Raw genomic sequence first — 23,571 nt, 5'->3', positions numbered from 1 at the left:
AAATCGGTGCATCCCGGATGCTACTGGATTTGAACCGGGGCGCGGTATGTGACAGTAAAATGATGAAATAAATGAAATGATTTGTCATGGTAGAGGCACGTGCCATGACAGAGGCACGAATCGGTCATGCTGCGACTGCGACTGACAACGAACTGGAGCATGTACTGAAATGTGGCCGAAAATACCTGGGGCACGCCAGAATGAATCGTTGCATCAGGGATGCGACTGGATTCGAATCGGAATGTGATACATGACAGTGAAATGATTTCTCATGACAGAGGCACGAATCGGTGAGCCGTAAACTGCGACCGACAACGAACCGGACTCTGGAGCATGTACTGAAATGAGCCCAAATAACAACTGGGGCACACCAGGACGAATCAGTGCATCACGAATGCGACTAGATTCGAATCGGAGCGTGGTACATGGTGGTGAAATGATAAGCCATGACAGAGGCACGAATCTGTGTGCCGTAATTGCGACTGATAACGAACCGGACTGTGGAGCATGGTATAAAACCTGAGACAAGAACAACTGAGACACGGCTGGAGAAACAGGTGCGAAGCGGACCCAACTGGATTCAAATCAGAGTGAGGTACGTAAAAATGAATGAAAAATGTTTTAGAAATGATAGAGGCACGAATCGGTTGCGGAGTGCTACGGCTACATGCAGGGTTTCTTAACAAATGTCGTAAGTTCCGTATCGGGGTTTGAGCAACTCACGGTATCTAGCAAATGTTGATACATGAAATGAAGAAATGTCAACGAAACCCTACCTGCGACAGCCCTGCCAGACACGTTTGTACGAAAAACTACGAACGGGAATGGAAGCCTCTCAGAAACTGCGAACGGGAACCGAAAGCCGCTGAAATTTCGGATGCGCAACTCACGAACGCCAATGAGTTGGAAGAGTCTAGTGACGTGACGTACCGCGCACAGGAAACCGACAAAGACCACAGGCGAGCGGGCTGGTTAAATACCCCCCGGGCTCCTCCCATAAATTCAGGCCACCATACTGGCCTTCCTACATATACAGTGGGGACGGAAAGTATTCAGACCCCCTTAAATTTTTCACTCTTTGTTATATTGCAGCCATTTGCTAAAATCATTTAAGTTTTTTCCTCATTAATGTACACACAGCACCCCATATTGACAGAAAAACACAGAATTGTTGACATTTTTGCAGATTTATTAAAAAAGAAAAACTGAAATATCACATGGTCCTAAGTATTCAGACCCTTTGCTCGGTATTTAGTAGAAGCACCCTTTTGATCTAATACAGCCATGAGTCTTTTTGGGAAAGATGCAACAAGTTTTTCACACCTGGATTTGGGGATCCTCTGCCATTCCTCCTTGCAGATCCTCTCCAGTTCTGTCAGGTTGGATGGTAAACCTTGGTGGACAGCCATTTTTAGGTCTCTCCAGAGATACTCAATTGGGTTTAAGTCAGGGCTCTGGCTGGGCCATTCAAGAACAGTCACGGAGTTGTTGTGAAGCCACTCTTTCATGATTTTAGCTGTGTGCTTAGGGTCATTGTCTTGTTGGAAGGTAAATCTTCAGCCCAGTCTGAGGTCCTGAGCACTCTGGAGAAGGTTTTCGTCCAGGATATCCCTGTACTTGGCCGCATTTGTCTTTCCCTCGATTGCAACCGGTCGTCCTGTCCCTGCAGCTGAAAAACACCCCCACAGCATGATGCTGCCACCACCATGCTTCACTGTTGGGACTGTATTGGACAGGTGATGAGCAGTGCCTGGTTTGCTAAACACATACCGCTTAAAATTAAGGCCAAAAAGTTCTATCTTGGTCTTATCAGACCAGAGAATCTTCTTTCTCACCATCTTGGAGTCCTTCAGGTGTTTTTCAGCAAACTCCATGCGGGCTTTCATGTGTCTTGCACTGAGGAGAGGCTTCTGTCAGGCCACTCTGCCATAAAGCCCCGACTGGTGGAGGGCTGCAATGATGGTTGACTTTCTACAACTTTCTCCCATCTCCCGACTGCATCTCTGGAGGTCAGCCACAGTGATCTTTGGGTTCTCCTTTACCTCTCTCACCAAGGCTCTTCTCCCCCGATAGCTCAGTTTGGCCAGACGGCCAGCTCTAGGAAGGGTTCTGGTCGTCCCAAACATCTTCCATTTAAGGATTATGGAGGTCACTGTGTTCTTAGGAACCTTAAGTTCAGCAGAAACATTTTTGTAACCTTGGCCAGATCTGTGCCTTGCCACAATTCTGTCTCTGAGCTCTTCAGGCAATTCTTTTGACCTCATGATTCTCATTTGCTCTGACATGCACTGTGAGCTGTAAGGTCTTATGGTCTTATATAGACAGGTGTGTGGCTTTCCTAATCAAGTCCAATCAGTATAATCAAACACAGCTGGACTCAAATGAAGGTGTAGAACCATCTCAAGGATGATCAGAAGAAATGGACAGCACCTGAGTTAAATATATGAGTGTCACAGCAAAGAGTCTGAATACTTAGGACCATGTGATATTTCAGTTTTTTTCTTTTTTTAAAAATCTGCAAAAATGTCAACAATTCTGTGTTCTGTCAATATGGGGTGCTGTATGTACATTAATGAGGAAAAAAAATGAACTTAAATGATTTTAGCAAATGGCGGCAATATAACAAAGAGCAAAACATTTAAGGGGGTCTGAATACTTTCCGTCCCCACTGTATACACATATATACACACATACACACACAGGGCTTGACAAATTTGCTTTGAATCTAGGAACCAGCTGAAAAAAAAAAATTATAGGAACCAAATCTTACAGGTGGAACATGGAACATGTAACATGTTCCTGAAGGTGAACTTCTCCTTTAACCCTTTCACTGCCAGAGCCGTTTTTATACACATAAAACCCCAAACATTATATATTTTCTGAAAGCAGACACCCTAGAGCAGGGGTCCTCAAACTATGGCCCACCAAGGTCATTTACCCGGCCCGCCCATTAGGGCCGGCCCTACCATGGGTCCTCCAATAAATTTTCGCAAGCCTCCTCCACCGCTGTCATCAGTGAATAGCGGAGAGCAGGACACAGCTTAGCTCAGGACAAAGGGCAGGAGGAGGACTGCCCAAATTACCTTTTGAAGTTAAGCTGCAGGTGATTGGTTGCTAGGAAACAGGGCAACCAATCACCAGCTTGCTAATATGGAAAGTCACTCTGCTGGCTCCCGCTTCCGGCCTCTGTCCAGAACTGCCTTCTGCTCTCAGCTGTGAGGTAGGACACTGCTATGAGAGGGAAAGGGGGGGCAGAGGACACCACTGTGTGTGTTTGTGTGTGTGTTTGTGTGTGTGTGTGTGTGTGTGTGTGTGTGTGTGTGTGTGTGTGTGTGGGGGGGGGGGGTGACGTGAAGGGGGCAGAGGACACCGTTATGGGCAGGGTCCCTGCATTCTGAGCACAGTGCACCCCTGAACCCTGCATTCTGGGTGCAATACACTTATGAACCATGCATTCTGAGCACAACGCACTACTGAACCCAGCATTCTGCATAATAAGATATGTGCAGTGTGCATAGGAATTTGTTCATATTTTTTTTTAAACTATAGTCCGACCCCCAAACAGTCTGAGGGACAGTGAACTGGCCCCCTGTTTCAAAAGTTTGAGGACCACTGCCCTAGTGAATAAAATTGTGGTAGTTCCAATTTTTTATGTCACACAATATTACCGCAAAAGGTTTTTAATTTTAGGGGGCACGAAAACACAATTACCAATTTTTTGGTAAAATATAAAAACCGAGGTTGCACCGAGTAAATAGATATCCAACATGTCAAACATGTCAGTACCCTATATTTTCCATACACAACGCTTTAAAGAACCCCTATAAGTCATCAGTTTAGCGTTACAAAGGTGGTCTGGTGCTAGAATTATTGCTCTTATTCCAGTTTGCACGGCGATATGTAACAATCACAATCAAGATCACAATCAATGTTTTCAGGCATAGGTGCAGGGTGTGGGAGGCATTCGGGCAGCAGCAATGGCAACTGGGCGCCTGGAGTTTGTTGAGGTGCGTCACGTGTGGCATGCTGTAAGATGCGCTGGAACAAGCTCCGCCGAGAATCCTGCCTAATCTTCCTAATAGCACCGCCATCCTTCCTCGCCTGGACCAGGGACACACATCCTCCATGCCACCAATTACACCACTACCTCTGGCCTGCAATATCGCCATCCCGCGATGGCTAGACACGGACAGGGAACCGGATTCCTCCTGACACTCCTAGACATGATGGCGGCCTGCCGCCACGCTCGGCAAAGGAGGCCGCACAACGTCTCTTCGCCAAAAACAATCTACCTAAGGATCCCCCAATGTTCCGGCTGCCTGATCCTGATGAGGAGTTTCTGGATACTGACCTGGGATCCCTGGGTGGTATCCCCCGGCTCCTGGCTGAGACACAGGCTCACAGACATGCGAGTAATATACCCCAGGCTTCCAATATGGCGGCGGCATCACAGCAAGCTGACACTGACTCAGAGCCCACACGAAGGGATATATTCACTGCTGTTACCAACTGCAGTTCTTCTATCACTGACTTAATAGGGGAGATGAAGGGCATGAAAGTGGAAATCTCACTGATCCGACATGATATGCAGAAACTGTGGGAAAGCACCTGTGCACTGGAGGGACTCCTCAGTACCTTAGAGGACAAGTGGCAACCTCTGCAGAGAGATGTCAGACATGTGCAATCTGTGTCCTCTGCCAGCGCATCTCGGTTGGAGGACATAGAGAACTGCCTGCGCCACAATAATATGCGGGCGGTGGTCACACCTGAATGGGTGGAGGGTAAAAACCCGGTAGCTTAATTGAGACCTGGCTCCTTGCTATCTTTGGCTAAGATGCGTTTTCACCAATGTTTGCAGTGGAGAGGGCCCATAGGGTACCTGCCCATCCGCCACCGCAGGGGGCCCCCACCACGTCCCTCTTTGTTTCGTCTCCTGAATTACAAAGATCGTGATGCTGTCCTATCTCAAGCTCGGTCAGCTGGAGTCCTGAAAGTGGACAATGCAAAAGTATCCTTGTTCCCGGATTTCTCAGCAGAGGTGCAGAGGCAGAGATCCAAAATTCTTGGATATAAAAAAAAGGTTACGTGCACTTAACCGCTTGCCGACCGGCTCACGCCGATATACGTCGGCAGAAGGGCACATACAGGCAGATTAACGTACCTGTATGTTGCTGGTTAAGAAGAGGTTTGCGGGCGCGCGCACGCCCACTGCGAGCACCGCGAGTGTAATCACAGGTCCCGCGGACTCGATTTCCACGGGGATACCCGCGACCGTCTCACAGGGAGGAAGAACAGGGAAATGCTGATGTAAACACGCATTTCCTCGTTCCGCCTAGTGACACTGATCACTCCTTTAATCGGGAGCGGTGAGCAGTGTCGTATCACACATAGCCCCCCCAGTTAGAATCACTCCCTAGGACACACTTAACCCCTACAGAGCCACCTGGTGGTTAACCCCTTCACTTCCAGTCCCATTTACACAGTAATCAATGCATTTTTAATTGCACTGATCGCTGTATAAATGTGAATGGTCACAAAATCGCACCAAAAGTGTCCGATCTGTCCGCCATAATGTTGCAGTCACGATAAAAATTGCTGATCGCCGGCATTACTAGTAAAAAATAAATTAATAAAAATGCCATAAAACTATCCCCTATTTTGTAGGCGCTATAACTTTTGTGCAAACCAATCAAATGCTTATTGCGATTTTTTTTACCAAAAATATGTAGAAGAATACGTATCGGCCTAAACTGTGGATAAAAAATGTTTTTTTATATTTTTTTGGGGGATATTATAGCAAAAAGTAAAAAATAATGCCTTTTCTTCAAAAGTGTCGCTACTTTTTTGTTTATAGCGCAAAAAATAAAAACCACAGAGGTGATCAAATACCACCAAAAGAAAGCTCTATTTGTGGGTAAAAAAGGACATCAATTTTGTTTGGGAGACACATCGCACGACTGCGCAATTGTACTCACATGTGGTGTGCATGTGCCAGTTGTCCAAGAGGGTAACAGCATAAGTAAATGTGGAAAGTTAGTGAGGATATGAGTCCCCCTTGATTACGTTGGGTGGGATTCCTTTGAACGCTTGGAATGCTGCTTTTTCCAGGCTGGAGCGATCGGGCTCTGCAGCGGTGGTCGTTTAGCCAGTCCTGCATTCTTTTGGCTCACATTAGATGAAGAGTCCAGAGCTATAAGACCCAAGTGTACCATCAGTCGTTCCACTTCATGGAGTGAAGAGAAGCCATAAGTTTTATCTTTGAAGGCGAACGACAGGCGAAAGGGGAATTACCACCAGTATTTAATAGTTTTTTGTTGCAAGATTTGTAGTAGAGGTTTCAGGGCTCTCCAGCGTTGAATGGTGAGAGGGGAGAGGTCTGCGAAAATTTGAACGGATGACCCTTAATTCAAGTTGCTCCGCATTTCTGGCCCTGCGCATGACCTCTTCCTTGACCCCATAAAAGTGTGGTTTAACCACCACATCTCTGGGCAGTTCATCCGAGCGAGGGGGTTGAAGAGCTCTATGAGTCCTATCCAGCTCCAAACGATGATCCTGGATGTTCGGGATAATTTCTTTGATAAAGGATGTGATTGCTTGGTGGGTGTCCTCACGGTTTATGGTCCCTTATCTTTATTATACTCATTCGTTTTACATAGTTCTTGTTGACATGGATTATAGCTCACGTTTTATTCTGTTTATTAGTTGAGCACAATCTTGTTATATTGCTCTTTGGACGCTCCACACTCGGGGAGCCCGGGGGGCGGACGTTGTCCCTTTAGGGGGCGGGTCTTCCCTTGTGGGCTCATCCTAGGGTGGAGCTTCACCTGGGAGGGGGACTTCATTTCTGCAAAGACATAAACTGTTGTAACATGTTTTTTCCCCCTTCCATATACATAGACTATATAGGTGGTCGGCGGAGCCGAAGTGGACGTAGTGCGCCTCCCTCTGCCCCCGCGTGTAGGCATGCTCCCTGCGCGGAGGTAGTAGTTGATCTGCCTCTTAGGCGGACACCTTAGTTAGGACTTGACAGGAGGGGGAGTGGTCGACACTACCCCTCTCCTACAGGTCCAGGGAAGGTCTGAGATGTTGGCACATCACAACCTTCTCGTTCATCCACCATAACTTTACCTTCAATTTCTTTCTCTCTTTTTCCTTTCCTTTCTCACTCTCCAATTACCCTTACCTTTACTTTTCCAGACACCAGAGAAGATCCATGAATTGGGGCTCCAGAAGAGGGGTATTCTCCTTACTGGATCCGCAGTGGTTCCCGACTGAAATTACATGGTGGAAGGTAGGTCTCCGCTCAGTGACGCTTTTTACACCCCCTCTGATCCATGACACCACATGACGAACAGGTTTCATCCATTAGAATAGCTTCCCATAATGTACAAGGCCTGAACTCCCCACTGAAGCGACGGAAATATTTCCAAAAACGCATCAACTCAGCAAACAGAGGTACTCCTACTTCAGGAGACTCACTTCCCCCGGTCATATAATCCCTTGTTTGTCCACAACCGATTCCCACAATTTTTTCTGGCAAACGCCGAAGGCAAAACTAGAGGGGTGGGCATCTTCTTGTCTAAAACTGTCACCTTCTCTACCAAGGAGGTTATTCGGGACCCCCGAGGGTAGATATATCCTCTTATCAGGCTCTGTGAAGGGGACCATATACACCCGAATCGACATCAGGCCAGGTTTTTTGCCTCTATGCTAGACACCCTGTCCCCACACTTAGTAGGTACAATAGTCATGGGGGGGTGATTTGAACGTAGCTTTGAACCAAATGCTAGATAAATCAGAAAACGGCCACTCTAGAATGCTCCGACCCCTAAACAGAGCCTAAAGATAGCCAAAACCCTACACACCCAGAGCTTAGTGGACATTTGGAGAGAACTTAATCCTTTGACGAAGGACTATACCCATTACTCAGCACCCCACCAAACCTTAGTGAGGATTGACCACATTTTTGTAAATGCTTCCTCTATCCCCCAGGCCACTACAGCGGTCATCAGGGACTCACCATTGTCTGATCACTCGGCTGTATTACTTGAACTCATGAATACGTCCGAGTCAGATGGTACTTTTCGTTGGCGATTGAATGAATCGCTGCTGAGCGATCCGGTCCAATGCACCATAATAGACAAAGAAATTAAAGAGTTTTTTACGGTCAATGACATTGGTGTGGTCTCCTTTGTAACGCTCTGGGCCGCACATAAAGCGGTACTATGGAGCAAAATAATCCAAATCTCCACTAAACTCAAAAGGGAAAGACTAGCTGACCTAGTCAAACTGGAACAGGATTTCCAGACTCTCTCCAAAGCACACAGGTGTAATCCCACTAATGCTTCACGAGCCCTGTTGGAATCCAGTAGAGTTGCCCTAAACTTAGCGCTGACCACTCTTAGCAGAAAAAAGCCTTTGATGGTCCAATGCTCGCTTTTATCTCCACAAAGATAAGATCGGGCCCGGTCTGGCTTAAAAACTAAAAGAAAAAAGGGGAGGACATTGGGACTTTAAATGAGGCAGTTGACAGATTGGGGATGAGATAAAAAAGTCAATTTTATTACATAAGGCATCCAGATGTACAGCATATGTAAAAGGTTGCACGAGCATCCACACAAGATAAAACCTGCATAAATACGTGCGTATACAACAATCAGCATGACATCTGAGCAATGAATTAAAATGACGAATTTCATGAACGGAATACATATGCAAAAATGGGAGGCACATGACAACACAATGTAAGAGGTAAGTATAAATTCATAAAAGCGTAAATCTAAGTAGAATCCTATTAAAGCAAGGGTAGCTGCATCCATGATGCCCGACGCGTTTCTGTGAATACACTTCTTCAGGGGATGCAATAGGATGTCTGTAAATAACAAAGTATGTGAGTGAGTATCAGAAAATGAACTAGATGCAACCAGAAAGGACAGTAAGTCGGTTTCTGGATACTTACACTAACGTACCCAGCTGTGGTGTAGAGTAGAAGCCGGGCTAGAGGGGTTGTTCTCCCCCGGTGCTGAGGTGGCAAAGGGTCCAACATAGGACAGGCACGCACGGGCATCATCCTCAGAGCACAGACCATCACTCCCACAATATGGCAAAAACAGGTCAGAGTCATGGCTGTGTATCTGAAATGGATAGAAAGTCCACTAAGATAGACCAATATTGCTAACACTAGGAGTAGGAGGAGTAAAGTTATACATAAGGGAACCACTAAGTGTTACCTTTGTGTGCTTGGGACAGGAGCTTCCCAGAGCTGTGGCGTCTGCATGTGTGAGGGAGGAAGTGGGGGGAGGGGGGAAAGGGGGGCGCGCAGAGTGCATCGCAGCTCTGTGTCTCGAACAAAACATAGCCCGGGAGTAGACCTCCACACCCACCATGCTGGAGTGTGTCAAGTACCCCCAGAATTGCAACAATATGTTGCAAAGAACTGTATATTACTGTCAACTGCCTCCATCCCTAATGCGTAGCAATGGGAAATTATGGGACTTTAAATGAGGGGCAAGGTGGTGCCTCCATCCCAAGTTCAGGAAAGAAAAAAAGGGAAGCACATTGGGACTTTAGATGAAGCAGTTGACAGATTGGGGTTAAAATGAAAAAGTCAATTCAATTGCATATGGCATCCAGATGTACGTCACATGTAAAAAGTTGCACGCGCATACGCACAAGACATAGCCTAAACAATATATTACAAAAAACTGGGCTTCAAAACTGACACCCAAGCCCAGGACTTTCTCCTTCCCTAAAGTACGCGATGCCACTGGCACGCTTACACAAAACCAGAAACGGATCATGACAGCATTTCAAGATTTCTACGCAGACTTATGCAAATCTAAGGTGACTCTCAGACCCCATATTCTCCATGACTTCCTAGATGACATCCCTCTTCCTACATTAAAACAGGAACATGGCAAGCAGCTTGATGAACTCATTACAGACTCAGAAGTTTTAGGAGTAAATAAACACCTCAAGAGGGTCTCAGCCCCAGGCCCGGATGGATTTTCCACCGGTTACTACAAAACATTTGCAACAATGATAGCCCCCCAGTTAACGCGATTTTACAACGCCCTCCAGGGCAGCTCTACTCTTGACAGCTCCGCCAACCTGGCTTATGTGTCTGTTATCCCCAAGCCGAACAAAGATAGTTCTGAAGTGAGTAACTATAGACCCATTTCATTGATCAATAATGATCTCAAAATAATGACCAAAATAATGGCCAATAGACTTTCAGAGTTTATAGGGGGCGACATTCACAAGGACCAGGTGGGCTTCATTCCAGGGAGGCAGGGTCCCGATCAGATCCGCAGAGCAGTAGACGTCATCTCCCTGCTGAAATCAAAATGGGATGGGGGGATTTCTACTCGGTGGATGTGCAAAAAGCGTTTGACACTATAGAGTGGCCTTACCTATTTGAAGTGCTACGCAGATGGGAGTTTGACCCTAACTTCATTCAATTACTAAGGAATTTATACTCCAACCCGAGCGCCCAAGTCAAACTTCAGGGCCACTATTCAAACCCTTTCTCGATACACAGAAGCACAAGACAGGGATGCCCCCTTTCTCCCATCATCTTTGCCATAGCAATTGAAACCCTAGCCACCGCTATAAGAAACCACTCAGATATACATGGGCTTAAATGCGGGCCCCATGTACACAAATGCGCCCTGTTTGCCGATGATCTGCTGCTCTTCATTACTTCCCCACTCATATCCACCCCCAATCTTTTCAAACTCCTCCAGGAATTTAGCAAAGTCTCAGGGTTGAGAGATAAAACATGACCAAATCAGAGGCTCTGAATGTCACCACCCTGACACTTATGGTAGAGCGTCTCAAAAACCACTTTGAATTTGCCTGGGAACATGGACCTACTATACAATGCCAATTACCCCCCCATGTATAAAAAGCTGAAGGAAGATCTAGCATGTTGGGGAAGGGGTAATCTGTCCTGGTTAGGCAAAATAAATGCAGTGAAAATTACACTTTTTCCCAGGATCCTTTACTTATTCAGATCCCTACCCATCCCGATCCTGAGACCTCCTTTGAAAAAATTTAAATCCCAGATAATACGATTCATTTTGTGTAATAAGGGATATCGCTGCCCTAAAAGCATGCTCCTTAGAAGACGCACACAAGGGGGACTGGGTCTGCCGGACCTATGGAGATACTACCAAGCAGCCCAATTATCCCAATTTTTGGTCATATATTCCCAGGGTAGTAGGCCAGATTGGGTAGACATGGAGAGGCAAGCTATCCCATTACACACTATTGACTACCTAGCTTGGACCCCACATAAACACAGACCCCCTATAATGGTCCCTACCTTATCGCATTCCATGGCCCTTTGTGACTTCTTATACAAATCTCCCAATCTTATATCTGAGCTTCAGCCCCTAGCGCACATATTTAATAACCCCAGCTTTTCCACAGGTCAAGATATCAGGGTGTTTCAGTGGTGGACAAACAGGGGATTATTCCATATTGGTCACTTCCTCTCTCACGTGGGTCCTCTTACGGCAGGCCATTGCAGTAGAAACCTGGATATACCACCCTCCGAAAGATTTCATTTACATCAAATCCGACACTTTATCTTATCATTGTGGACCACAAAACCTGAACCTCTGCATATAACAGCATACGAACAATGGTGCTCTGGGGTCATGGATCAGAGGGGAGGTATTTCTAAGATTTACGCCTCACTTATGGAGAATACCGAGAAGCCATCATATGCACTGGGATGGGAACAAGATCTTCAGGTCTCTTGGAACGAAAACACGTGGTTCTCCAAATTCCAGAAAGCCTTTAAGGGCATATCCAATGTCGCACTTATAGAGGCAAATGCCAAAATAATCACGCGTTGGTATAACGTACCCCTACGACTGGCTAAGATTTTCCCAGGCTCTTCCCCACTATGCTTTAGAGGTTGTGGGCTGACTGGTTCCCTATACCACATATGGTGGGAGTATCCCCATAGTCGGGGTCTATGGAACAAGGTCTTTTCCTTGTTACATAAAGTGACTGGTATACCTGTACCAAAAACCCCTGAGATTGCTCTACTGAACGGAAGTCCTGTGGGTTGTCCCAAGCCTCTTTGGACACTCATTCATTTAATTTTACTGGGTACTAAAATCATGATAGCCCGAGCTTGGAAACAGCCTACAGTGTCCCCAGCTGCGGTTAAAAGGAAAAAATATTGTGGGTGATGGTACAAGAAAAACGGTCAGTATTCGAGTCCACTACAGAAAAGCACGACACAGTATGGGAACCCTCGAAAACCTATATACACAACCTCCCACAAAATCTTTAACAGATTATAACCACTCTACCCCCAGGTATCTCTCTGGTGCCTTCATATCCTACAACACTCACTCCTTTCTCTTTTCTTCCCCTTTCTCTTTTCTTCTCAACTTTCCCTGATAACCTCTTGCGTGACTCAAAATGTGAATAACAGGGAACGATCTGTCACCGACGAACCTACAAGCCCAATTCAGGCAAACCTTTGCGTTTGATCACAAGATCAACACGTATGTTTCCTTTTCTTTGTTTGTTTTTTTGATTCCTCGATATTCTGCAAGAAGTTTCTTAGGACAAGGAACCACGTAGGATTGTTTTTGCAAAGATGAGTGGGTAAATATTGCCAAGTCAAAAAGGGGTGGATTGAGTCACCCTAAAAGTACCGGCACCTCATCCCTTTACAGTAGTAGGAATGATAGAAATGGGGTTTTTTTGGGGGATTATGATGGTGCCACATATACAAAAAAGGAACTTGCAAAATTGCAATGAGTGAATGAATATACAGACTGTTATACTGGCCAATGTATCCATATAGTAGTCACTGATTAATATCACGTCCCTACATGTTTCGCCATCAATGGCTTCTTCAGGAGATAATACAGATCATCAGTGATCAGAATGGCTCAGAGAGACCCCAAGAAGCACACACCAAGACAGTCCACAAATCGCCGTGAAGGGGGTTCTGTGTGGCCACAGGGGGCATACACGGGCCTGGGAAGACAGCTATAGAAAGATATTGGAACAAGAGTGCCAGACAATAAAATCAAACAACAAATGTGAGGAAATGACACCATCACATGTGAACCACTAGTACTGAGTAGTAGATAGCGATGGCCGCCCCTGTCCTCCCCAAAAAAAACTTTTCTATCATTGCCAAGTCAAGATGTGCCATGCTGATTAGACTCGTACCCAAAAATACTGAGTGCTGTAATAAAATCAAAAGGTGCTTCAGCAAAGTATTAGTTAAAGGGTGTGCACACTTATGCAACCACATTATTTTATTTTTTTTATTTACTTCCCTCCACCCAAATTGTTGTTCAACTGAGTTCATTACAGTTTATAGATCATATTAAAATGTGGAAAAAGTTCTGAAATTATTTTTGTCTTTTTTTTTTTTACATAACAGAAACCTGACATTCTAACAGGGGTGTGTAGACTTTTTATATCCACTGTATATGCAATTGGTCCACTTTGGGATTAAGTAAAAGTTAAAAAAAACCAACGCAATGAGAGTTCTTCTTTAAATGAAGCCGGTTGCTAAAAAGATGATGAATACTTACCTTTCCAGTGAGCAGTACGTTAAATCGTCACTCTTTCTGAGCTGCAACCACCACTGCTATCTAACGCTTCCAGAGGTGTGTCCTCTGCTGCCAGCATCACATACTTACCTTTACCCCTTCGCCATGCTGTTACCTGCTAGCAGTGAAGAAAATACTGAGTGTTTCTTGGTATGAAGCAGCAAGTGACTCACTTCACACAATGGATGCAGTTGCATAGAACCAGAAAGCCTGAAAAAACTTGAAGAGAAGATCTCACAGAAATATAATTTATCAGCATGTGATTCAACAATTGTTCAAAACTGAAACAGATTCTCCGATATCAACTTACCAGTATTCTCTTCCTCTGTACAGCTGTTTTGATGTGCCATGCGTTCTAGAGGTGTAAATGGCATGTATAGGCCACAGCGAGGACAAGTCCAGAATGTGCGCAAACAGTCACTGTACAAATCAGCAGCACTCTGCATGAAACAAACATGAACTGTAATTGCCACACACTGCGAACTTCAAGATAGAAAGTACTTAAAACTCATACTAAGAAAAACTCATAAAGTTGTTGTATAAATGTTTTTAATATACTTTTTTTAAACTGAAAAAGCCTGAGACAGTTATTAGCATATAAAATGTGGATGGCATTATGTGGAAATAGACAGTAGAATGGGCACATTTCCTGCAGGAGGACTTGACAACTTTCGTTTTGTACTCCCCATTAGCTTATGTGGCAACTAAGCTAAACCAAAATGCTGAAAGAATATTAACCAATATCAAATATCTCATTTGCTAGGCATGAATATTTTTAAAAGGTTAGTTTACCTTTTCATAAAAAATGAAAAAGGTGAAAACCATACAGCCCCCCACTGTGGAAGCTAGGCTGTCAGTGCCTATAAAGTCAGTGTAGCGGCCCAGGGATTTGAAATCCCCGCTCTTCTCCTTGCAGTGCTTTCAGGACATGTCAGAGCAATTCTGATTGGTCAGCGGTATTACAGAGCATCATTGTGATCTGTCCAAGAAGCGCTGCAGAAAGAAGAGGAAAAAAAAAAAAAAGAGGGGATTTCAAATCCCTGGACCACTGCATCAACTATGTGGCCACTGACAGCTCGCCATCCATGGAGGTAAATGCAGCAGGGACTGAGGGTGGGGAGGGTGTACAGCAGTGGTTCTCAACTCCCGTCCTCAGTACCCACTAACAGGCCAGATTTTAAGTATTACCTTGGGGAGATGCACACTAGAATACTGTAATCACTGAGCAGCAAATGAGATCACCTATTTCAGTTATCTTGCAAACCTGGCCTGTTAGTGGGTCCGGAGGACAGGAGTTGAGAACCACTGGTATACACTGTTAGTTCCCCTTTTCATTTTTTCTGAAAAAAAAGTGAACACTTTAAATATATTGGAGGTGAATATTACCAGTAGCTATTTCATTATAGTTACCTTTCGCTTTAAATTGACCACTCTTTAAATTTATAACTGTACCTGAAATAACTATGCAGTGGCAAAAGGCTTGCTGTAATTGCTCTTTGACAAGCTACTTGTGCAATACATACAGAAAAACGCATTTAAAGAAAGTTATAAATTGGTTTGCATCTCAATAAGTGAAATACGTTTTTTTTTTTTTTTTTTTTGTTTAATATGTTTTTTTCAGAAAAATAATAATGAAAGACGCAAATAGTGTACACATATTATGGATGAACATATAAAAGTACAAAGTCAGGTGGATAATACCCTTAGACCGGCAGGGGCAAGTAACTCAAAAGAAAAAGTTGAAAGCATGGTAATAGTCAAAAGCCTGGGTAAACAGTAACAAACTTTAGTTTCCACTACAATATCCACTGTATATAGCTTGGATTATGTCATAAAAAGGAGAATAGGAGGGAAAGTGGGGAAAGAGGTGGAATAAAGGGAAAAATGGGGAAGGAATGATATAGTAGCTGGTTCCAAGGAGCATTCTAGTCTGGGAAAGCATATAAAAAAACAGAAATGACCACAATGCAATAATCTAGTTGAGAACCTAGAAAGTTAGGGAGTATCATTTGGTTGGTCTGTAGAGGAAGGTTACATGATGTCTTTATATCCTGAAGTGGTTTTAAATTCGAACCAAAGGGCCCAAATTTTTGTATGACGGCTAATGTTGTCTTTAGTCCTGTGGGTGAGATCCTCTAACAGACAGACTTCATACATTTTTTGTAGCCAGCTTCTCAGAGATGGAATCATTGGGTCACCCCATAAAGCAGGCATAAGGGCCTTGGCCGTGTTCAAAACATGTGGAATAAGGGAACGTTTATATGGTGCGATTGGTTCAGAGATGGCATGAAAGAAAATTGTCCATGGATCAGAGGGAAGAGCGAGACCTATGATCTTGTTGATGAGGTTAAGTACATATGACCTGTACAGGCGGATTATGGGGCAGTCCCACCATATATGGGCATGAGAGGCATTATTCCCGCAATTCCTCCAGCACAACTCCTTACTTTACAAAATAAGGTTCGTTGGTATGGACCATAGGGTGAGTACATGGATTGAAAACTGGCTACAAGGGTGAGTTCAGAGAGTGGTGATAAATGGGGAGTACTCAGAATGGTCAAGGGTGGGTAGTGGGGTCCCCCAGGGTTCTGTGCTGGGACCAATCCTATTTAATTTGTTCATAAACTACCTGCAGGATGGGGTAAACAGTTCAATCTCTGTATTTGTGGACGATACTAAGCTAAGCAGGGCAATAACTTCTTTCCGCAGGATGTGGAAACCTTGCAAAAAGATCTGAACAAATTAATGGGGTGGGCAACTACATGGCAAATGAGGTTCAATGTAGAAAAATGTAAAATAATGCATTTGGGTGGCAAAAATATGAATGCAATCTATACACTAGGGGGAGAACCTCTGGGGGAATCTAGGATGGAAAAGGACCTGGGGGTCCTAGTAGATGATAGGCTCAGCAATGGCATGCAATGCCAAGCTGCTGCTAACAAAGCAAACAGAATATTGGCATGCATTAAAAAGGGGATTAACTCCAGAGATAAAATGATAATTCTCCCGCTCTACAAGACTCTGGTCCGGCTGCACCTAGGAGTATGCTGTCCAGTTCTGGGCACCAGGATGTACTGGAAATGGAGCAAGTACAAAGAAGGGTAACAAAGCTAATAACTGGGTTTCTTCCAGTTTCCTCCCACAATCTAAAAACATGCTGTAAATTGGATCCTGTATAAATTGGCCCTAATATGTATGAATGTGTGTTAGGGGCCCACACAAACACCACCCCATATTAAAAGAAAAAAAAAAAAAACAAAGCTAATAAAGGGTAAAGGGTCTGGAGGATATTAGTTATGAGGAAAGGTTGCGAGCACTGAACTTATTCTCCCTGGAGAAGAGACGCTTGAGAGGGGATACGATTTCAATATACAAATACCATACTGGTGACCCCACAATAGGGATAAAACTTTTTCGCAGAAGGGAGTTTAACAAGACTCGTGGCTACTCATTAAAATTAGAAGAAAAGAGGTTTAACCTTAAACTATGTAGAGGGTTTTTTACTGTAAGAGAGGCAAGGATGTGGAATTCCATTCCACAGGCGGTGGTCTCAGCGGGGAGCATCGATAGTTTCAAGAAACTATTAGATAAGCACCTGAATGACCGCAACATACAGGATATACAATGTAATACTGACATATAATCACACACATGGGTTTGACTTGATGGTCGTGTGTCTTTTTTCAACCTCACCTACTATGTAACAACAGTGAGTTGGAAGGGAACATGCAATGTAACTTAATTGGAGTGTAATGCCATCTGGTCAAAAGTTTGTAATAGGTTTCCGCCATTTTAGATGAGATTGAACATTTAGAGAAATGTCTACAGAGTTAGAGAGGAGTAAATCATTAAGCTTCCAATTATTGGTGCGGGGAGGGAGAGAGGGAAGGGGCAACTGAATGGAGACAGGGGCATGGTCTGAGACAAATGCAATACCAATGGAGGCAGAACGCAGCAGAGGGAGGTGAAAGTGGTCAATAAAGAGGTTATCTATCCTCGAGTATGAGTGGTGTGTTTTGGAAAAATAAGAATAGTCCTTAACTTTAGGATGTAGCAGACGCCAGGCATCTGCTAATTGTGAGTCATGGAATCTCTTTTTAACAAAAGATAGACGTTTAAATGAAATTGTAGAGCGGCCTTGTGAGGTATCCAAATAGGGTCTAAATGGCATGTTAATGTCTCCCGCAAGGATAGTGACCCCCTGGGCCAGGTCTGTTAATTTTGTCAAAATATGGGGCATAAAAGTGGATTGGTTAGAATTCGGACAGTATACATTTACCAATGTGCCCTGGATGTTGCCTAGAACCCTTGAGAGATAAAACGCTCATGATCATCCGCTAACATCTCAGCAAGCTGAAAAGGTACACCTCTATCGGATCCAATGAACACATACGAAAAACAAATACATAAAATTTATAACACCTGAGGGGAGCACAAGACATTCATGCAAATTACTACGGTGGTCCCCGAGGGGGTATAGAGGGTGAGAAGCCCTGGAAAGCTCAGAAGGTCCAGTCAAATAGATATTGCGGCCTCTCATTCTCACCAACCCCAGAAGGATAGGGGCATGGAACAATAAAATGTAGTACATACAACACAGGGGTTATTGGGCCACGTCAGCACACGGCCCATGTGATGAGTACATAAAAACAAACTGTATTAACCTCTTTCAACAATGGTAAAAGCCATAAAGAATACAGGAATATAAACATTAGATAAACAGTATGAAAGAATGGAGAACAATCAGTACCAGACCATTGAAGATACTGTAGGAGAAGGGTGTCCCTTAAGAACTACTGGTAACTGATAGAATCCCTGGCCCTAGAGTAAGGAAACCTAGGAAGTTAGTAGGCCAGGAGCATAATAATATTTGAAGACTAATCATTGAAGAGGGTAGAAAGAGTGGAGTAGATCTCACCCATTTTTCTTGGAAGACCCAGGCGTTGCCGTACGCCTCCTTTTAGAAGGGGTTTTGTGCCATTGGGATCCTTGGATCACTGTGAACACTGGAACTTGGTCTTGCCAGCCAGGTAGGACCATAGATACAAAGAAAACAATTGGTAACATACCAAGCCATGAAGGACTGAAATTCTGCAGCGTCCACAAGATCCCCCTGCTCAAGAATGCACATGTACAGGCCCGTCTGAAGTTTGCTATTGAACATCTGAATGATTCAGAGGAGAACTGGGTGAAAGTGTTGTGGTCAGATAAGACCAAAATCAAGCTTTTTGGCATCAACACAACTAGGTGTGTTTGGAGGAGGAGGAGGGCGAGGGCGAGGAGGACGGCTGCCTATGACCCCAAGAACACCATCCCCACCATCAAACATGAAGGTGGAAACATTATGCTTTGGGGGTGTTTTTCTACTAAGGGGACAGGACAACTTCACCGCATCAAAGGGATGATGGACTGGACCATGTACCGTCAAATCTTGGGTGAGAACCTCCATCCCTCAGCCAGGGCATTAAAAATGGGTCGTGGATGGGTATTCCAGCATGACAATGACCCAAAACACAAGGCCAAGGCAACAAAGGAGTGGCTCAAGAAGAAGCACATTAAGGTCCTGGAGTGGCCTAGCCAGACGTTAATCCCATAGAAAATATGTGGAGGCAGCTGAAGGTTCGAGTTACCAAACGTCAGCCTCAAAACCTTAATGACTTGGAGAGGATCTGCAAAGAGGATCTGCAAAGAGGAGTGGGACAAAATCTCTCCTGAGATATGTGCAAACCTGGTGGCCAACTACAAGAAACGTCTGATCTCTGCGATTGCCAACAAGGGTTTTGCCACCAAGTACTAAATCATGTTTTGCGAAGGGGTCAAATACTTATTTCACTCATTAAAATGCAAATCAAATTTATAACTTTTTTGAAATGCGTTTTTCTAAATTATTTTTGTTGTTATTCTGTCTCTCACAGTTAAAATAAACCTACCATTAAAATTATAGACTGATCATTTCTGTCAGTGGGCAAATGTACAAAATCAGCAGGGGATCAAATACTTTTTTCCCTCACTTTTTTCTCACTTCCCCTTAAAGTGGTATTAAACCCAAAACCAAAATTACACTGAGCAAAATTATAAAACGCAACACTTCTGTGTTTGCCCCTGTTTATCATGAGTTGAACTCAAAGATCTACGACTTTTTGTATGTACACAAAAGGCCTATTTCTCTCAAATATTGTTCACATATCTGTCTAAATCTGTGTTAGTGAGCACTTTTCCTTTGCGAGATAATCCATCCACCTCACAGGTGTGGCATATCAATATGGTAATTAGACAGCATGATTATTGCACAGGTGTACCTTAGGCTGGCCAAAATAAAAGGCCACTCTACAGTAAAATGTGCAGTTTTATCACACAGCACAATGCAACAGATGTCGTAAGTTTTGAGGGAGCGTGCAATTGGCATGATGACTGCAGGAATGTCCACCAGAGCTGTTGCCTTTGAATTGAATGTTCATTTCTCTACCATAAGCTGTCTCCAAAAGGCATTTCAGAGAATTTGGCAGTACATCCAACCGGCCTCAAAACCGCAGACCACGTGTACCCACACCAGCCCAGGACCTCCACATCCAGCATTCTTCACATCCAAGATCGTCTGAGACCAGCCACCCGGACAGCTTCTGCAACAATCGGTTTGCATAACCAAAGAATTTCTGCACAAACTGTCAGAAACCAACTCAGGGAAGCTCATCTGCATGGTTGTCGTCCTCATCGGGGTCTCAACCTGACTGCAGTTTGTCGTCGTAATTGACTTGAGTGAGCAAATGCTCACATTCGATGGCACCTGGCACTTTGGAGAGGCGTTCTCTTTACAGATGAATCCCGTTTTTCACTATACAGGGCAGATGGCAGACAGGGTGTGTGGCATTGTGTGGGCGAGCGGTTTGCCGATGTCAATGTTGTAGATCGAGTGGGCTGGTGGGGTTATGGTATGGGCAGGCGTATGCTATGGACAACGAACACAGGTGCATTTTATTCATGCCATTTTGAATGCACAGAGATATCGTGATGAGATCCTGAGGCCCATTGTTGTGCCATTTATCCACGACCATCACCTCATGCTGCAGCATGATAATGCACGGCCCCATGTTGTAAAGATCTGTACACAATTCCTGGAAGCTGAAAACGTCCCATTTCTTGCATGGCCAGCACACTCACTGGACATGTCACCCATTGAACATGTTTGGGATGCTCTGGATCGGCGTATATGACAGCGTGTTCCAGTTCCTGCCAATATCCAGCACCTTCCCACATTGAAGAGTAATGGACCAACATTCCACAGGCCACAATCAACAACCTGATCAACTATATGCGAAGGAGATGTGCTGCACTGTGTGAGGTAAATGGTAGTCACACCAGATACTGACTGGTTTTCAGACCCCCCCCCCCCCCCCCCCCAATACAGTAAAACTGCACATTTTAGAGTGGCCTTTTATTGTGGCCAGCCTAAGGCACACCTGTGCAATAATCATGCTGTCTAATCAGCATCTTGATATGCCACACCTGTGAGGTGGATGGATTATCTTGGCAAAGGAGAAGTGCTCACTAACACAGATTTAGACAGATTTGTGAACAATATTTGAGATAAATAGTCCTTTTGTGTACATACAAAAAGTCATACAAAACCAAAGCACACTCCACAGGAGCGCAACTGCTCTAACGGGACTTTTATCATAGGGTCACCTCTAATGAAGGTAGGAAATGGTAGAATTTATATAAAAACTGTTATATTTATTGAAATATCCATATAAAAATCATTGACATGACCTAACAATACATGAATTAAAATGGATGCATATAAATGAGGAGGAAACAAAATTATGGAGACAAAGACCAATTGTGATGATACAGGTAGATTGAATACCAATAATCATAAAACCCGACGTTTCGAGGTAAGCAAAGGGTTGACCTCTTCTTCAAGGGTAACGACAATTGGTCAGGATGATTATTTCCTCTAAAAGGTTAACAGAAGCAGAGCAGGAGTAAGTGGAGAAACATATCTAAAACCTTCATAGCAAAAAACAGCAGAGAGTCTATAGTTTACATTGCATGAATCATTTACATTGATTACAACACTTGTTGATTCTAGATACGTGTATATAAAATATATACTGACCACCCAAGTTCATATGAAAGTTTCCATGGACATTCTCAGCATCCAGTAGAAAAAGGTGCCGTCCGTCACGGCCACACAGGGGTCCAAGACCCAAAGTCCAGGGGAAAAGAAATGACAGGCAAGTCACAGAGGTAAGATGCCAGGGTGGGCTGTGGTTACTTCACAAAGGATATCCCCAAAAGACCAGATACCATCACCCCTTCGGTAAGAAGCTTATCAAAGCCCAAATGGTAGGGCTAAATGATAGAGGGTTCAGTACCACTGGAATATAAAATGATAAAAAGCGTTGATGAGAATATTAAAAAAAAAAAAACCTAGTATAAATGAAACGTTTTCAAGAAAGGGGGGGATTTTTAGGTTGAATGATATGACCCACCAAGGATTATAAATATGAAAACCTAGACACGTACCTAGAAGAGATGAACTTGAGTAGAAAAGGATCTAATCATGAAGCCCAATCCATAAAGCAGGACGCCAAAAGGGGAAGGATAGGTAAGTAGTAACCAGTATCAAGTAGGCAGGATTTCAAGGGAGCATAAAGTTCCCTAGTCAGGTAAGAGCCCACAATTATCTGCAAACATAGAGCACATCGGGGAAATAGTGTATATCAATAGAAAGCAAACACTTAAAAATTCCCAGAGAGCATCCCAACTTGAAAAATCAGTGGATTTACCTGCCTGTCTCTCCTTCCTCGATGCACGTCTGTGTGGTGTCAGAAACAGCTGAGAGTTGCAATGCCTGGGGAGTTTAAATATATGTTGCTGGGGTGGGGGGGGAAGTGCCGTGATTGGGTGGACACAGTGAGGGGCGGTCTAGGGGAGGGAGGACATGAGGCATCTGTATTGATATCCCCCGGGCAGAGCGGCGCACGGTGTCATCCCCCCAGCACGCTCCATGATGTAAGGCGTCCAAGACAGGACAGAGGTAGGCGTGTGTGAGGACGCGAGGCTCAGCAGTGGGCGGAGCCAACGCGACGTGGAGTATTCCCCCATGCGTCAGAGTCCCACAGTGTAGAGCTGGCGTGTCTGTTGTCATGGGAACCCATGACGCAGACTGCCAGAAAGGAGGGGGGGCCAGGCATGCTCTAGTGAAAGCGCACATCGACCTCCCCCGGGTGCGCCGAGTGAGAGGACACGCAGCCCAAACCTGGAAGAGAGGGGGGAGGATGGAAACAGGAGGAGAGTCAAAGGGGTGAGAAAAAGAAGTAAGAGAAAGAAGGACACAGCCGTCCGGAAGGGGGAGGGGAAGATTGAAAATGAAGAGAGAAGAAGGAAGAAATAAAATAACAGTTAAATGAATAATAAGAATAAGTATAAACAATCAATCAGGCACTTGGAAAATTCTATTCCTTAGTAGATTCCGCCTTTGAACAACAGGTGATCAGCAAATCAGAATGGAAATTTATTAGAATTAAACAACCCAAAATTCCAACATTTTACACTGTACCTAAGTTGCACAAATGTGTCAAAGGGCCAACAGGCAGACCTATAGTGTCTGGGACTGGCTCAATAACAGAGAATCTCAGCACCTTTATCGATGGGCATTTGCGCCCATTTGTGATTAATCTTCCTAGTTACCTCCGCGATACTCTCCACTTACTTCAGATCTTGGACGAAATGACCATCTCCCCCACGTCGACCTTGCTGGCAATCGACGTGGAGACGTTATACAGCTCGATACCCCATAGCAAGGGCCTGAGCTGTATTCGACATATTATCTTACAAGATAATAGATTTAATTCCAAAATGAGTGAGTTTTTGCTGGACTCATTGAATTATATTCAACACAACCATTTCACTTTCAACGGCTCCCACTTCCTCCAGGTGCAGGGGGTAGTGATGGGGACTTCTTGTGCCCCAT

General features: G+C 44.4%; 1 protein-coding gene across 2 annotated transcripts in view; it reads right to left on the bottom strand.

The window, feature by feature from the left end:
- Nucleotides 1–23,571, bottom strand: part of DHX34 (DExH-box helicase 34) — a 97,846-nt gene that overhangs the window by 20,307 nt on the left and 53,968 nt on the right. For both annotated transcript variants that reach the window (XM_073599016.1, XM_073599017.1), the window contains one exon: nt 13,906–14,035. In XM_073599016.1, coding sequence (XP_073455117.1) covers nt 13,906–14,035 — 130 coding nt within the window. The remainder of the gene's footprint in view (nt 1–13,905; nt 14,036–23,571) is intronic.

The sequence above is a fragment of the Aquarana catesbeiana genome, linkage group LG09 (genome assembly GCF_042186555.1).
Source record: "Aquarana catesbeiana isolate 2022-GZ linkage group LG09, ASM4218655v1, whole genome shotgun sequence".
Classification (NCBI taxonomy): Eukaryota; Metazoa; Chordata; class Amphibia; order Anura; family Ranidae; genus Aquarana; species Aquarana catesbeiana.
The sequence above is the reverse complement of the archived record's forward strand: the minus strand, read 5'-3'. Positions and strand labels throughout refer to the sequence as shown.